Genomic DNA, 18396 nt, shown 5'->3' with positions numbered 1-18396 from the left:
TACCTCTTTATATCCGGATAGCCAGGTTGTTTGATATTATCGCTAAAATCCACGACTCTACCGTACACGTATGTTGGATCAATGACAAGGATAGATGCGTTGCTAATCACGTGCCGTTGAAGCAGAATAATCAGAGGATGAATTAATGTTGTGTATATTCTAATCGCTATACAGTCGTTGCAGAATATAAAAAATAATGATCTCTTCTCTATTTTCTTTTCGTTAAGAAACATTAATGCAACTTTTGTATCGCTCGATACGGAAACGCGCATATCCGTTATCATTTCCTACGTCATTGTGCAACATATATGGTATACTGTATCCTGACGCCTTTCGTGGCGAGAAAGACACATTGGAACATTGTGAATGGCGTATATAGAAACGCATCTGCTTCGTCCCATCGAAGTAGATGCCTTTCAGCACGCGCTTTCTGTTTGTTTCGATTCGCAATAACGTTTATTTTATCGAAATGACATGAAAACGTTTGGCATATATCGAATATAAATAGCGTTCGGGCTATTTTCTCGGTGCACGGGGCAATGATTTGCACAAAAAGGTCATCACGAACGATGTAACGTGATTAAATACGTTAATAGTAAATTGTGGGAAATGATGTTGTTGGGAAAGGTCGATCTATTTTTGCGTTGTGTTAAATAGAAACGTGCGAGGTCATTCGCGTTTTCTCGTTCCCCCATAATCGTTGGGTTTCCGCACGATTTTCACTCTTAATACGATCATCGTTAATGTACCATTACAACGTTATGAATGGCCAATTAACGTTACTATCGTTATATGGTTGCACTTGTAAACTCAATTAGCAACGAAGGTGGATGACAATTGACAATTGATCTTGCCGCGACATTTGTTTTAAGAGACACGGAATGTTAGAGCGATTATAACGTGTGTTTGTAGAACGTGTAGATTTTATGAAGTCTTAGCCATTTGTTACGGATAAATATGGAACTTGAATGATACACGCATATTTCCTGTTTCAGTTTCCATTTAACAGAATATTTGATTGCAATTTAGAATTAACAACGGAGAAACCTACTTTTATTATCGTCTCATAATTTTGAAAATGTACGGAAAATTTCAACCTTTTGACCGAATTGCATCACATGTCCTAAATACCTGTGGACGATGATATGTACAGGATAGCAATCTCAATCTTTTTGGATAAAAACCACGAAGCATCGAAGAGATTTATTTCTAGGTCATATTCGACGAATCTTTGAAAATTTCTATTTTCGACGCAAACATATTTGTCGTTGCTCGTAATCTTGACATTTTCTTCCCAAAAGTTGCACTTGGAGACCTTCTGCGGATTTTTATTTACTGCCGTTCACAATACACTTGGTACGGGTAATGCCCAACTAACTCGATCAATTTTCCCAACTACCATTTACGTTGTCGGCACGATTTTCAACGTGTGTACTTGTTGACAATCTGTACATGATTCGGCACGACTTCCTTCACTTTCTCAACTGGCTGTCTCGCCGCCTTCCTATCTCTCAGCCAGACGAGGTCGAGCCGGTGAACGATTCACCTTGCTCTTGAAAATATTACTCGCCAAAGTTGTCGTCAACTTTGAAAAAGGGAATTCTGTTTCTACGAATTCTTCTCGAAGGGTACGCGCATATGTCTGTTATCGTACTTTTGGATCTCTTGCCTTCTATTTCCTCTTGTTCTTGTCAAGTTTGAAATCTAAACTGTGATTCGGTGCTGCGTGCAGTTTTATACAAGGTGTCTTAGCAATCAGCGAGGGATCGATCGTACGTGAAGGAACAAGTGGAAAATGTACGACGAACTATTTGGCGTGACGTTTCGTTTTCGAGAAAATCGAGTTTGAAAATTTGTCAACTATATCGGAACTAGAGCAATTTCGAACTGAACAGAAGTGAGTAATCGGTAGGAAGTTATTCTACTGTGAAAACGAGTTGAAAATGTAGAATGAAATTTGTTCAGAGCGTGTCTTCTGAGAAAATGAAGCTTGGAAATTTCAAGTACACGTGTGCCAGGAAAATTCTTAATTAAAATGTATTTAAACTCTATTTTTTTTTTATTTTTAACCAAATTTTAAACAGAAAAATATTATCTCACATTTTTCTTTATTTTTACACGTAGAATAACCTTCTACTTGTTATTTGCTCGTAGATAGTCGGTAATTAGCTAAATTCCCATATACTAAATAAGTTTGCAAATTTAGCTTTATCGGAGAAACAGTGACGTATGAAAGAACGTCGTTCTATATTTTCAATTTATTTTCTGTTCACGTAGAATCACCCGTTTGCCTATCGTATGACGATTATTGAAACGACGTACTGTATAGACGAGATCGAGTGATGCGCGAAAATTTACGACGAGAAAGTAGTTGTTTGGCAAATCAGCCTGTAATTACGGAGTAACAAATTTAGGAAGTTGTAGCATTTATCTGGTAATAGTAATAAATCTTTGGACTGAAAAGCGTCAGAGATGGTCGCGATGTTGTATGCATTTGTACAGGATATTAATGTTGGACAAACTGAAGTGTGTGGCAGAGCATCATGGCAAACTTGAAGCAAACAAACTTGCACCGACTAAAATGCTTCGCTCTTTTGCATGAACTTTGTCTAGAGATGCTGCTTGTTTAGGAAAACACCGCAAAAACAGCGAGCGTTTTTGCACCACTAACGTTACCTTGCTTGCACGGAACTAATATACGTAAATTGCGTTGCCTTTAACGAGCTGAATCAACGTGTACCCAGAGCACTAATTTAACGATGCATATTTTTAATTGCGTTACGTAGAGAAAATGTCTGATTACCGTGGTAAAGAAAAACCGATTCGCTCGAATATCGTGTACAAAGGAAATTCCGAAGTTCTCGGTTTCTTTTTTTTTTTTTTTTGAAATATAAATTCAATTTATTTATAGCGATCGTTTCATTGATACAATTTTTGTAATCAGCCTGTAACTTCTTTGTACTTTAGGTAGATTCGCAGAAGAATATATCATATATATTCAAGGCAACCGAGAATAGAATTCTTTGTAGAAACAGATGGGCCACAGAGTCCTTTTCCAAAATTCACTTGCGTTCTGTAGGTTGTGTGTTCATGTGGATGGAGAACTAGGTCGGTTACTCTCGAAGGTGGTATAAATAAATAACAGAAGGAATATAAAACCGAACGACGCATCCCGAAAGCAAAGAAACGCACTTTGTTGGTAATTTCGCGTACCGCGTGCAGGCTGATTGGTTTTCCACGTAGAAAAATAAGCGTTGCCGATTTCCACGTATGTACGTACGAGATTCCATGAAGCTCTAACTCGATCACGGCTTTTTATACCTTACGATGCCACCTGTGTAACGGCGTCGCGTTCGTAACGCACTCGGCAATTTCACGAAAATTATCCTGTTCAGTTTGTTAGCCGTGCTCTCGATACACAAACTCGTCAGCTGTTATATTAACTGACACGCGACACGTGCAATTGATCGGCATTCCGCGCATACTACAAAAGTGTTTCAGGTGTTTGTAACGCCACATTTGCGTGCGAAGATATATCTTGTTTAGCTGGACTCGTAAATAGCGTTGCATAACCTGGCTAATTAAAGCTTTCCGATGACTGCCTCGAAACCATGTCCATTTAAGACACGTACGTCATAAGAAAAAAGAAAAAAAAAAAAGATCCTCACACGAACATTGTTTCATCGATTCAAGGCCTCCGTCGGTTTTCGCACAGTTTCGCGTCCAAGCTTTCAACTTGAAATCGAAGAGTCCTACCATTGTACAACGCAATGTGCAGAATTCTCAATTCGTCGTTGATCAGCTAGGAAACAGGTATCGTTGCCGATTTCATATGTTATTCAAAAGTTGTAGCGATATCCGGAGAAGTGCTCGTAAACCGGTTACAAGGTATCGTAGCCGCCTTTTTTCAAAATTCATGCCTTGAATTTCTCGATTCATGGGGAGAAGGAAACTGGGTCATTGCGTCTCAAAGGAAGGGTGGTTGGCTTCAAGGCGAATCGCAGAGTTAAAGCGAGTGAGTGAGATATTAAGAGGGCAAAGAGGTCTAGAGGAGAAGGGCGTAACAGGCCGGAAGGGCGTGGAGAATGGTTGAACGATCGAGAAGCCATGACGAAATTCCATGTACATTGTATTCCTTTGTGAGCCACGTGCCTGTCCTAGAAGATTGGAACGTCTTTTGTTAGGGGATTATTGGCGCTTGATCAGCCATTAAATTGGTTAATTTGCGATCAAACAAACAGCAGGATAAGCGAGTTCGTGTCGTTACTCTGCTTTCCGTCATAACTTTCCATATTCACTGACAATTTCTTTCATCGTACAAGTTACGAGAGCGATATTTTACTAATATACATCGTGAATAGAAAATCTCGTGCCATCTAATCAAGGGGCAATAACTTGAACGTACGTTATACGTAGTAGTAACGTTCTCCCGTGATATCGTATTTTATGAGGGTTGAAATGCGTTGGAGAATTAGGTCTCTGCTCTCAAAGCGGAAGGCGAGAGGGTAACTGTCTTCAAGGTGAATCCCAAACTCTGAAGTGCAGTAAAGATAGAGAGTGAGCAAGCTTGGAGGGAGGATAAGAGGTCGGAAGGGCGTGGAGAATGATGAAATTCCGAGTAGACAAGTCTCTTCTCTCGAGTACTTAGTCGTTATGGACTTTCGAGTGAGAAGGGAAATTTCGCTGAGAGTACGATCGGATCTCGCATTGTTTCGTACATAGTTTAGCTCGCGAACCGGTGATTACCGTCTATAGTTAATTTTCGTTCGATTCCACCTTAATTCCACGGATCTAAGTAACGTACAAAGTATCGTGGAATTGTAGAAGCGTTTAGCTACGATTCGAACGTGGAAATCGATTTTCGCGAATGTTACTGCAGGCCGGAAATTAAGTTTGTTTTCGTCAAAGGGAGAGTAACTGTCGTCGAGGCGAGTGGCAAAGTCAAAGTGTACCAGGGGATGAGGACGAGCTGAAAGGGCGTGGAGGATGACGAAATTCCGAGTAGATGGGGATCCTTTGTGAATTATCGTCTTTTTCCCTGGATTCTCGTTTAAGGGGACCGATGTTCCATCGACAGGAAGTGCACAGAGATTTCGAAACTTCTTATCGACTATCCCTCGACGAAACAATCGGAAGTATGTTCGAGCTAATCGTTGTTATTAGGGGATGTTCGGGTTAGAATACGAAACACACAAAGCTCACTATCGATCGGTGAATCTACAAATGTAGGACACTCGAACATGTTGTCACAGTCGTGCAATGCTAAACAGGCGAAGTCGCGTGCTTTTAATCGTAGGACATTAACATAGCTGTCATTTTTATTTACATGGTTGTATTTGTGATGTTAAAAAAATATACGATCATATAGGAAAATTTGTGAAAAATTCAAAGTTCGGTGAGCTCGAGCGATAACCTTTGGACGCTTGTATCCTTGAAAAATTGGAAAAAATTGTCGCAAATTTGAAAATTCGCATGTGAATTGAATATATCAACCGAAAGGACTGTTAAAAATTTAAATTTGAATTTGAGAGGTCTGTTAAAAATTGGAATTCGATATTTAATTCTAGTCAGAATACACGAATAGCTATGGAAGAAAGGCAATCAGTTGGAGGATGTTGTGTTTCGGATTTCATCAAAAAACTGGCAACGTTTCTACCCCTATTCAAATAATTTCAAGTCTCTCATCTCTATGATGGAATTCGTTTTTCGGAAGACTTTGACTCAATTTTACTGGCTAAATCTATGATAATGGCTGCCAAGAATCGTACGTACGATAATGGCTGCCAACTAGAATCAACTTTGCAAAGCCAGCTAGCTATGAAATCGTAAAAAAATAGAATTGTCGGTACTTACACGGATCCGTATAGATCTATACCTGGTCGTATGATTATTCAAGAATGTAGAACGGAATAGCAGTAAATGAATCGGTCACGATCCGATAAACGAAAGAAATGAAATTCTTCGTATAAAGGAAGACGAATTTCGAAAGATATAGTTTCTCCAGACGTGATTTTGGATACACGCAACACCCTCGCGTGCTTCCGATCCAAGAACTTAATATCGCGATGTTATTTGGAACGGTTTCAAATCTTCGAGCTCGTGTATATTCATTTCTTATTTTTGCAAGCAATCTATCACGAGTCCACGAAATCCGCCGTGATAACTGGCCATTAATATATTTCCTACTCTCAGAATTTTTACTATTCTCCGCCGTTGGTACATTTTGATCGATGAAATACAAAATAATCGTCGACGTAAGAGTTTTGACATTAGCATAATCTATTTCCAATACGTAGAAACATTTTGAAATGTTCATCTGAAAAGATAGAGTAGATACGGAAATCCATATGAAAATCTTGGAGTTCGTAACATCGTCTGTTTACAACTCGTCGAAGGCAAGGGATTTAAAATCGAGCGTTGGTACTCGCGTTAAGCGTTACTACTCATACTTTAGTAAAACGGCGCGTGAAAAGCGATCGTCAAAGGTAGATAGAGGCGGCTAGCGAAATAATCTCATCGATTTGCCTTGCGAAAGAAGCCACGGTGGTGCACGCTCGAATGACACGTTCATAAGGGAGTGAGAAGGCCGTGACATGGAATAGGATGGAAGGTAGGATCATCCTTTAAGACGACAGCTTTAATATCGAGTATCTTGGTGTACGTGTGTACAGGAGGAGCAGGTGGTAGCAATCGCGCTGGAGCTTTAAGAACCTAGGGGTGGAGGCTGGAGAACGCATTTCCCGTCGGATACTTGGATCAGCCGAAGAAGGAGGATCGCTTTCGAGGAAGCTTTCGTGCAACCTGTGCACGTTCTCCTTCTTCGTCAGTAACAGCAAGAAAGACTTAAAAGAGGACGGTGAGGATGAGGCAAGTAGTGGTATTGGAGCCGGCTGGCAGTGTTCTGGTGATCAGACAAACTTCCCTCGGTAGTAACGTTGCTACTAGTAACACCAATTCCAATGCTGGATCCAATAACGCTCACGAGACCCATGGGCTCGCCAATCACGCTGCTGTGTCCACGATTGCCTCCAATGATCACAATCAGAATCGTATCGTCGTCGTGCGCTCATCCTCCTCGACCTGCATGACCACCACGGTGAGTCGATTAATTCGTTTTATGGTTGGACCGAGTCAACTTGGATTTTCCTGTCGGGTAATGTTCCTCACCTAGGTATATAGGAACTTGTACCGGAAATCTCGAAGCAACTAAGCCGATCTCTTCTCACGTAGCTGTATTAGAATTAGCTGGATTTTGTTCTTCCTTTCTTTTTTTTTTTTTGCATCGAGTATATGTTGGTTTGTAAATGTTTTATTGTGATGACTAGAAAAGTTCTTGCGATGTAACAACAAGCTTCCACAGAAGACATCGAACATTTTTCACCAGGCTGACAATCATTCATCCGCGAACGGTAACAACATCAACATTAACGGGAACCTGAATGGAAATTCCGGGGCAATCGGTAGCAAAGCATCGACAAAGGTCGTGGTTGGTAGCGGAGGTTCCAAAGCGAACGAGAGAAACGATCATCTTAGGAACGATCACAAGAGCCAAGAAGGGATCGGTACCGGTGAATCGAACTCTGGATGTCGTCCAAGGACGAGCAAGGAAGCCGCTCACGAGAACGTCTCCTTAGACAGGAAACTCGATGGCGCGGATCCCATCTCCGGTAAGTACTTCCGCCATTACTTCCTTTTACCTTTGACAGACCAGCCGATCTTCCCGTGAATTATTTATTCCCCTATCGGCCATACTTCTTAGAAGGTAATAATTTACTTTGCTGTTTATGCACTGAAGGAGGAAACGATTTCATCGCTACTATTCTATGCTGTTACGATCGTCAGTTTCCACTCGATGACAAACGTTTATGAAGTTATGGCTTTATGTTCCTGCTTGCTATTGGAACGGTGCTCGTGCCATCAATCGTTTTATTCGTCGATTGATGGAAAAGGCTACGAGGTAATCGCGATTTTGGTTATAGTCGATCGATGTGCAATAGTCGAGCGAAAGTGCGTTGATTCGAGAGAAAATAGAACGCACAGTGTTTCCATTCAACGAACCGTTTCTTTGTGCGAGAGAACAAGTTCGATAAATGGAGACACGTATTCGCGAAACGATAATTTTTTGTTTTATTATTCTTTGAACGACTGTTCGCGACTCTTTTCCGCTCTCTTTGCCGATATTAGGAAACGCTATGGCCTAAAAGAATGTTACCAGCGTGGCACAGCTTTTTGCAACACGATAAAGCACTCTAATAAAAGTTTTCTAGCAAATTGGAGATCTCGTGACGATGTGCCTCGCTTTATGTATTGGTAGATTAATTAAAGAGATAAAACAAAGCGAAAGTTTGATGCATTTCAGAACACGAAGTACAATGTTAGATGTATTACGTTAACGTTATAAAATAGCATTGTGTACCAAGAATGCGTCGTTTGATGCGTGTGAGCCTCTATTTTTTCCACGAACCGCTTTATTATTTCAGCGTTCCTTTGGTTACTCGTCTCGTTTCAATAAACGAAGAGAACACGTTACGGTGAAAAATATTCTGCATTTTGTGCAGAACACCATCGAGTTTCATAGGACGAGCGCGCTCTTTAATTCTTCCCCTTTAAGACCCGCATTTAAATTTTAAACGAAGCTCATCGATCAAATTTCGCCCGGAATCAAAACTATTTAAGCCCGCATGAATTATACATAGTTTATATTAACTTCTACGACAGAAGAGAAACAATTACTCGAACCTCGTCTTAATGAATTTTTAACATCACAATGGGGGGTGGAGCGTGTTAAGTGTTTGTGTGTCGTTCTCTAACGAATTGTATGCATATATTTAACTACTTGTCAGGTCTGAAAATATCTCGCGCGCTCGCGGAAATAAAACGATATTTAATTACATTGCAAGTTATGTTATTTTTTTTTTCATTTCACGATTCGGTCGTATTTCAAGCGGAGTTTAGACCAAAGATCTTGCTGTTTTTATTACGCCAAGGTTGAGTTACTCGGAGCAGGAATCTGGTTAAACTTTTGAGAAAAAAAGATCCATTTCCGAGACCTCTTTGAAACTTTTTTTTTTATCCGACTTACGAGAGCCGCGCTATCACGGTCGTATAATTTTTCTTCTCTCTCCTTCTTCCTCTTCTCTTCTCTTCTCTTTTTTTCATCCTGAACTTCGACGTCACGTGTTCCATTCTTTCGTCGTCAAAAGCTGCCCCTTTTTATCGCTCCCTGAAGTGACTTGCTTGTTCCACGTTTCCAGAATTGAATATATGCACGCGGTATGCATATGCAGTCCCAGTTACACACAGTCGTTGAAATACAGTATGTACACGTAGCGTGACAGAAATATACGTACTCGTGTTCAATTCGTCTCGAAATATTTTCCATGATGCGTATTTGTGCATGAGTCAGCAGGCTGATTAGTAACAGACGATAACTATAAACAGGATATAAATTGTTGGAAAACGCGAGTAACATGCTACGATCCTGTAAGGGGAAATAATTTAAATATTTCTGGTGCGAAAAATATCAGAGAGGTTTAGATGGCTCGATGAAATATACGAGGAGCTATTTTCATTTTCTAGTTACACGGTGCCGGCGCGGTGGATAGGGTGGTTGAAAAAATGTTTTGCTTCGAATCCACGCATGTATGTAGGTCTGTATAATGCTTTTACTGAAAGTAGGACGACCGTTTCGATCTTGAAACCACCCTCTTCTCGACTCGCTGGAATTTCACGATTCGATGCTTTTTTGAAACGTTTCAACGTCGCGCATATATACCGTTGTCGCGATCTTTTTGTAAAATATCCAATATAAAACAAAGCGTTCTTTCGCCTTCGATGCGAAAAGAGAACCAGATAAATGAGAAATAAATAGAAACAGTTCCACGAAAGTCGATATCGACGCGAGTTTCCATGTAATCGCGGCTTCATTATAGTTTTAGACTCTGGCATAAACTTTCTTCTAAGTGGCTTAGGCGTAAGTTTCCTTGAAAATTTTTATCGAGCGAAAGTGGCTATCGACGAGTTACGTCTGCAAAGTAGATTCAGACTTCCATACGTGTCCACTGTTTGCCTTACGCTAACGTATCGAACACATTCTGTTGTATAATAAGCGGTATATAAGCTTGAATTTTAAATAAGACCTTTAGGCGATCGCATTAAGTCTAATCAGCCAGCTCTATACTATGATTTTAATCGTCTTCCCGAACCAACAACTATATGCAATTTCTGTTACGAGGAATTCTATCTCCTTCCCGGAAACCATTGCTAAACAGGCTGTCTTCCTTATCGACTGGTGTCACAGTCCAGTGTGAACATTGTAGAACTTGAGTTTGCCACCCTCCATTGAAACAACCCCCCCGAAAGAACTGCACTCTCGCGGGTAAACTCCGCTGGGGATAATTCGTAGTTCCGGTAATATCCGCCAGAGCGGCGATTCTGTCACCTCTCCATACTTTTGCTTCATTTACGTAGGGGTAGGGCGACCTTACGATTTTTGTTCCCTCGAGCAAAAGGTCTTTCCACTATTTCTTCCCCCTTTATCGATTTTCCCCGGGATTTCGTTTCTGTGTTCGAAGGTCGAACTAGCCAGGCAATCGCGAGGATCTCGGATCGTAATTTCTCTGTTGGTAGACGACGTCTGATCGTCGAAATTTAGTGGTTCGTATCTAGAAATTACTATCCTCGTGCAAACGTCGGAATGCATCCCCCGAACAAGGCGTTGCTGGTTGGCTCTCCTGTACACATATATGCCTTATACAACGTCTCTTCTAGCCTATCCCCGACTATCCTGACCTATCCGAATCCTGCTGACTGGAGTAGGTATCGACCCCTCGAGGTGCAGGTACCAATCCTTCTTTTCCATCTGCCTGTCTCTTGTCTATCTTTTCCATTCGTCTTTTCTTCCACGAAATCCCGCTGGTGACCTTTCCAATTCTCTATCCTCTCGGTACCTTTAGTCTTCCTACGTGTTTTCCTTTTTGCCTTGCTGTTTCTCATGCTGTCCGTCTTCGTTCCTCCCTCGTTCATTTTCTCGAGGGGATCCTAATTCGGGACGTTGCGTTTAACGACTATAGGCTACGACTTAGTTGTTAAACGCGAGTCTCGTGGTCCCTGGCAAGAAGTACCGAAGCAACTCGACGAATCCGAGCACGAGCTCCTTCGGACCCGGCGATCTTATTGATTGTCTTAGCTTTCCTGCCGTCACGTTCTCTCTCTCTCTCTCTCTCTCTTTTTCCCTCTCTCTCCCTCTTTCACTTCGCCTGGTCTGCACGGGAATACTTGCACACATAAAGAGACGTTCTCGTTCTATTCTCTGTCCATCTCTGTTTGGCCTGCACTGGAATAGGTACACAGGAATTTTCTTTTTCCCTCTCCTTTCTCCTCTGTCTTTCTCCCTCCCTCCCTTTCTCTCTTCTATCTCACTCACCCCCCCTCTCTCACTCATTCTCAAAGACTCTCATTCTCCCAATCTTTCTCTCGTTTCTCTTGTTTCCTTCTCTTGGTGGCTCGAAGAGCTATCGTCGTCGCCGACTAACGACCGGCGACTTACGTGTCCGGCTAACTTTGCCTCGTGTTCGACGAAACGGAGAGGCGATCTACGTGATAAAGGAACAAGAGGGATAAAGGCCACGAGGGACGAAGGGGAGCCTGTAAGGCGAAGTGAAAAAGAGAAAGCATGGAATTGAAGGATGACCGAGGGAGAGGAACACAGTCGGTGAAAGAGAGGGGAAAGGGAGAGATAGTTGGACAGGAGCCTCTGCCAACGTTCTATTTAAAGCCGTGGGGGTAGCAGCAGCTAGCTGACTGGTAATTTACGAGCTTATACCAAAAAGTTGGACACCTTGGGGATGGCTCCGCACTTTGACACGTGACCTACTTTTATCGGGTTACGTAATTGATCGTCTCGCGCCTGCCCCGTTTGCGCTTGTGAAATCTACGAGACCGAACCCCCTTTCTCTTTCTTTCCTACCCTCTTTTCTAATTCCTCCCGTTGCTATTTTTTTTTATTTTCCCCCGACTCTCCTCCCTTTTTCCACGATTGTTACCTTGATCTTTCAACTTATTCCTTCGTTTCCATTTGTATTCTTGGTTGCTTCCTTCCGGGGGATCCAAACTTTTCCTTTTCTACGATCTTCTTCTTTCGTCCTGTTCTTCGATTGCTTTCAGGAACGTTTTTGCCTTCGTGCAACCTGCATCGAGATTTTTGTGGCCGATCGGTTGCATCGATTATGAAATGAAACATGCCTTCGGTCGTATATTTTCTGAAATGGTTTTAATCGAATTTTGGTAATTTAGCGTTGGCGAAATAACTCATAATAGGGGTGCATTATGCTTTTTAATTCAAATTACTTTTTCATTCTTTAAGGTCGTTACACACAGCGACGGGGGGATGAGCGGGCGACAGCTCTATTTATATCGCATTTAACACACGAGGAGACCTTTGGGTTATTAGCCCTTTCAGCTTTGCGTGCTGACCTAAATGACGTGCAATTTAAAATTCGTGCGATATATTGATCCTCGCAATGTTACCTCCATGCCGTGGATTTCTAACAGATTTAATTATTTTTATTTATTTTACTGAAAGCTATTAGGAAACTCGATGATTTATAACCGTTGTCCGTGTGCTCTCTCTCCGTGAAGAGCACCTTCTCTATCGGAATGTGAATGCAATTCTCAAAGCGGCGGTTATTCCACGTTCTTCTATGGCCAAAACGATAAATCTGTCGTAAACGAATACAGTTATATGTAACGTTCCATTTCGATGGCTAGTCAGGAATTATGGATCATACGAGTAAACTCGGCGCGATACCAAAAATTAGTTGGCGGTCCAGCTGTAGGAGACAATAGCGATCATCCCTGGCCATACGTTGGTCGCAAGCTCGGCAATCATGCACCTTATGCGTTCCAGTTTTGGCCTCGTGCTACTCTAAAAATAAGCCACCGTTTCTATTTCCTTTGATCTCCTGCTTTCCCATTATTCCTCGCTACGTGATACAGACACGTAGACACATAGGTCGAAAGTTCGAGCACGTGTAGATCCACGCCGGGTTGTTTCATCGCGTGACGAAACATTCGATAGTAGGTGGAAAGAAAGAAGAAAGAAGAATGTGACGAAAGGGAGAACATTTTCATCCCATTAACAGAGTGACATCGTTATCGAGGACGAAAAACGTAAGCCCGTGGATTTATCGTAAAATAATAAACACGTCTGTTTATAAGTCGACACCGCGAGCAACGGGGTTGGTCGAGGATGAAGTTGTCCGCAGATATCGCAGGTTTATTTCATTTCGTTATGTCCCTCGTTACGAGATCCGCTCAATTACCAGTTTCTGGATAAATTACGAGCTTATGCGAGAAAATGTACGACTCGAGCGAGTTGCGAGTGCCAGCAATCCGGTGCTCCACTGCACATGCTCCACACGTGTATCTGTGTAAACAGACCATACACGTTTCCAACAGCCTAATTCAGATCTAACGGGTTATAAACGTAAATTCACACGTACACAGTTTTGGCGGCAGTTGTGTGCGTGAAAGTGCCGCTTAAATCCATATAAATTCGTGCCCATGAATCCATCCATTAATCAGATTCGCGATAGAGGGACTGGGGCCCGACGCCCGAGTGATTTCAAGCCTTCCCCGTCTCTCGTCTGCTCTCTTTTCGCCCCTTCTTTCTTTTTTTTTTTGTCTTTTTTCTCGCCGATATCTATAGGAAGCCCACTTGCGAGGGGTCACTAGGAGATGGCAGCACTTCCATTAAAATTCGACGCGAACTTTCTGCGAGAATCCGATGTATGCTGTGTCATGCCCTGCTTATAGCTCTATATAGCCTAGCTTGCAAGTCTCTGCAAAGGTACGGCTGTCATTGTACGTGTGGAAAATACGTGTGTAGGCGCGAAGGCAGTCGGCTATAACCTACGACGAGTCGTAGGTTGTGAGTGGAATATGGTCTAGGGGGTTGGTAAAGGGGGATGGGGAGAGATTAGGGAGCTGCGTCTGTATGTGCCCAAACGGGCAAATCTGCTCAACATTTTTCTCCTCCCTTCTTTTTTTTCCCTCTCCCGAGGGTTCGTTCTTTTACATTTCTCTTTTTTCATTTTCAACTGTTCTCGATTTGTTAACTGGTAACACGTTCGATTGGGAGTCGTACCTTTTTCTCCCTTTTTGCCTTCGCTTGGAAGTTCCTACGTCGAGCGCAAATATTGATGGCAGCTCGAGGAAACTTCCCCATTGGCAGTGGGTAGAATGTCAGGTGTTCGATAAATGCTGAATCACTGCAATTTTGCATTTTTAAAGTCCTGCCCCTTCTGTCCTAGCCTATTTCTCGCAGACCACGCTGGAAACAGCGTGCACTATCCTCTTTCCTTTTCCTTTCTCTTTTTTTTATCCCTCCCTTTCCTTCTTTTCCCTCGCTTCTTGATTTCCACGGCGTAAAGCCGATTTATCGTCGAATTCGGGCGAAGCGTTTCCTCGCTTGTCCCAGTTAAACTAGCTCGGCTAATTAAAAAGAAAAAAGGAAGGAAACGAGAGAAACAAAAAGACACGCAGGAAAATAGGAAAGTTGCTTCTCGCAGCCGCGAGTATCCGTCCATTCTTTTCTTTTTCACCCTATCCCGGGATAGCTTGCACCGCGAGCGGTTCTCGAGCGTTCCCGGGGCAAAAGCCAAAGCCGTGTAAATCCGACGAGGGAAAAAGCTTCCACCTTCTGGAAAAGCACGAACGAAAAGGGAGTCGTTAAACGCTCATATAGGAATTATCCTGCATGGCGTTGTAAATGCCGCAGGAGGTTGGATAACAATCGATTATCATGGCTCGACACGGAGCAACACTCTGTGTTTCCAGCATGCAGGATGATCCTGCGTCGAGAACAGTAGGAGTAGGTAGAGAAATGTACGCTTAGGCATTAATTTGCATTCTCGGTAATCCTTAATTTACAACTCCGTCGGAGTTTTCCAGAGGGTAGCATCGGCGAGTTCTCCGTGGAATTGGCTCGGTGTGCACCCACACCTTGCCGGCCAGGAACACGTAGAAGAGGGCGGCTGTTCGGCGGTGGGGGTGACATAGTGGGGTGAAGTAAGTGGGGTAGTGGCAATGTGAGTAAAGTGGGGAGGTTGGATATTGAAGGTGCAGCTGAAGAGAGGTGGTTGAAGAGGGGTCGAGGTAGATAGAAGGAAAAGGGATTCGGTGAACAGGGGCTGTGGCTGGGGCTGGATAGTCGGACTGGTCTCGATGGTGGGGAATGAATGCTATGAAATGGCGGAATAGGAAAGGGGTAGGGGACAGTCGTGGAAGGACGAGAAGAGGGGCGATGGACGGAGGTCGAGAGTCGCGGGTTGGCTCACTCTGCGGCTCCCGCCGCTCGGGAGCAGACACGCGGGGCCAAAGACTAATTTGAACCTATTTTATTAACAAAACAAAAACATACATATTTGTAAATAACACTAAATAACACGAAATACACACGTCTCCTAAAAGTCTCTTTACCTACTCTAAAAAAGAAATTTCTTAGACCTCTGTAAAAACAAAAGAACAAACAAAGCGAACGCGGAACGCAAGCGACAAAGTAACTATTTCCAGCCCTTAAGCGAATCGTTACGAAGCCTATAACGCAAAAAAAAGAGAGGAAGGATAAAAGGAGAAGAAATAGGAGAGAGGACACGCGAGGATAAGCGAGGGAGTAAAGAAAGGGAGATAGAAGGAAGGCCTATTTTCTGAAGCTCTACCACTGGTGGTATCGGCAGGAGAAAGGCGCGCGTGCGAGAAAGATAGAAAGAGTGATAGAGAGGAAAGAAGGGCGGAAGGAAAGGAAGGAAGGAAGGAAGGAAGGAAGGAAGGAAGGAAGAAAGGGAAGCAAGGAAGAGAAACGACGGAGGAAGCAAAGGATTGAACGCGGTAAAGGCGATCGTAAAACGCGTCAGCTGCGGGCGAATCTCTTTTTAAGTTCTCTCTGTACTGTGTGACCCTTACATTATTTTGTCCCTCCGATAGGGACAGGTTCAGTGTTGTAACTTAGGATATAAGAAGAATAAGAGCTCCTGGAACGCACAACAGAAAAAAGAAAGAGGAAGGAGAGTTGGAGAAAGAACGAGAACGAGACGAGTGTGTGTTTGATTTGAGAGGCGAGGACTCTAGCAGGAAGAAGGAAGCAAGGTCGAAGAGGTACAGAGAACTAACTAACTAGGAGATAGGGTGGACGAAAAAGGAGAGAAAGGAAAGAAGGTTTGTGAAAGAATTGTTCCGGGTTATTCGCGAGTATAGAATACAATGGGGCTCCAGGTTTTTATACTAGTACGAAGAAGCATTTAAAACAAACAGAGAAGGAGAGACAAAATTAAGAGTTATATTAGCAAGGAGAAGAAGGCGAAGATTCAAATCTTTATCGCGGTGTCATTTCCACGCGTTCGCCTCCACGTGTGTCGTCCATCAATCCGAGTACGTCGCGTCGAGTAAAGTCAACGACGTTCGTTGTGAATAATATTGTCTCTCTGTGACTCTTGATTTCTTTTCGATCAGCGGGCTGAAATTAAATTGACTTTCGAACCGAGGATAGGGATTATTTGAAACGGACAACCTGGCTCGCGTACACGATTCTTTGGGGGATATGTCCTGCCGTTCTAAGGGGAATCACCACCCACGTGCACGAGCCTCACGTAGAGGACAACGTCAAGCGAGTCGTGTTTCCATCCTAGAACCCGGCAGCAAGCTCTCCTGACAAAAAGAGTGCCGCCGTAGCTTGTCACGATCTAGAATCGCGAACACCGACCATTGTCGAGTCGCCATATCAGCCGCACACTCGTCCAAATTCACGAGGAGCCTGGGGATGCCTGCGAGAGCACAAAAACGATCGCGCTACGCGTACGTTCAAGGACGATGACGATCGGCCACGATCGGTAAGATCCAAGAAGCGGTCGCTCTGACGAGCGCCACGGAAATGGCGGGCTACAATCATTCGAATCCACAGCGTGTCGTCTATCACGCGACCTACCCGACGCCTCTCGCACCAAGTGAGTCCTTACGTTTCTTTCATACTACCAGGATTAGAAGGATATATTCCGATCGTCGTATATATACGTTACAACTCGACGACGAGGAGCTAAGAGCTTGATGCTGCGATTGCATTTTTATTTTAAATATGTCGTTATCCTCGCGATAATTGAACGACGCAATTCTAGACATTTTTACGGTGATGATTTCATTTTTTCTTCTTCTTCTGGCTTCCGCACTCGCTTTGAAATATTGTTGCTTTTTTCAATTTCCATATCGTTACGCTGGATGTTAGAAAAATGCAATATACGCAGAAGGTATCGGCAATAAATTACCAGATACCCGAGGAATTACAGCTGCACTGCCGGTGGTATCAATAACATCGTAGGCAAACCTGTGGCAGTAGACCGAAATATTTCATCCAACGAACAGCCGTTTCCTTAATGTCTTGGAACGTCAATACGCGTAATTTATTAGAACTACTCGTAACGTCAAGCAGTTTGCGTTTAGCGAGGATACACCGAGTTGTCCGTGAGTTAGAAATTGTTTCGTTCGTTTTCCAGGGACTGTGATGATATCGTTATATTTCACTTGTAATTTTTATCAACATAGTTCTAGATTGATAGCATCTAATGAAAACGTATTGCGTTATTCAGAAAATTAGAAAAGGGGAAAACTCTCCTTGGCACACCGCATTTTGTTTTCTTTTCGAATAAATTATGCGTTTTAAATCCCCTGGGAGGTAATACTATGCACGTGAAAAGTGCATTACTTTTAAAATTATTGTTCTCTTGCTCTCACACACGGGTTAGCTTACGATCGATAACAGCTTCGATCCGTTGCATATAAACATGACTAATAATATGTTATGCAAACGTCTAAGCTTTCGTCGAAATAAATATGCGAGCACGAATTACGATAACTCGCGTGATACCGGGAATAATCAGATTAGTGAACACTCGAATGATAAAATTAATCGAAAACTTACGTACATTATCGAGACGATTAGATTATTGAATCTCTTTGAATTTTCACAACTATTTCCCCCTCACCTAAAAATCTCGAATTATCGAGGACGCTTTTTCATCGTGTTCGTTGTCGTTCTGTTTAGATGGAGATCCGATAAAACTTCCGGAGAATTTGGAGACCTTGCCACGAGCTGAACATTTTCCAACTCAGAGGCACCGATGGAACACCAACGAGGTGAGTTGGTAAACGATTATTTTTAGCTTGAAATTCTATAAAACCACTCGATGCTTGAACTTTTTCGGGCGCCCATTAAGAACAGAGAAAAAGAAAAGACTAAACTATACGGCAAACTATATACTAGCGGAGAAAATGCAACGAGGTACGCGAGCGAAAAAGAGGAGCGGGTTAAAAAAAAGATAATGTCTCGGTCGAATTCTAACAAAAGAG

The 18396-nt window shown here is 42.7% G+C and overlaps 1 protein-coding gene across 7 annotated transcripts in view; it reads left to right on the top strand.

The window, feature by feature from the left end:
• The window catches only part of Camta (Calmodulin-binding transcription activator), a 40675-nt gene that overhangs the window by 3174 nt on the left and 19105 nt on the right, over window positions 1–18396 (top strand). For 5 of the 7 annotated variants that reach the window (XM_076622530.1, XM_076622529.1, XM_076622528.1 and 2 more), the window contains 3 exons: window positions 6672–7096; window positions 7331–7667; window positions 18092–18183. In XM_076622530.1, the coding sequence (XP_076478645.1) occupies window positions 6863–7096; window positions 7331–7667; window positions 18092–18183 (663 nt within the window). In that variant the 5' untranslated portion in view covers window positions 6672–6862. Of the gene's footprint in view, window positions 1–6671; window positions 7097–7330; window positions 7668–15323; window positions 17001–18091; window positions 18184–18396 lie in introns of those variants that run through there. The other 2 variants (XM_033343890.2, XM_033343896.2) reach the window with 2 other exon arrangements.

This window comes from Bombus vancouverensis, chromosome 11, assembly GCF_051014615.1.
Source record: "Bombus vancouverensis nearcticus chromosome 11, iyBomVanc1_principal, whole genome shotgun sequence".
In the NCBI taxonomy this organism is placed as follows: Eukaryota; Metazoa; Arthropoda; class Insecta; order Hymenoptera; family Apidae; genus Bombus; species Bombus vancouverensis.
Note: the sequence above shows the minus strand (reverse complement) of the source record. Positions and strands in the feature narration are given on the sequence as shown.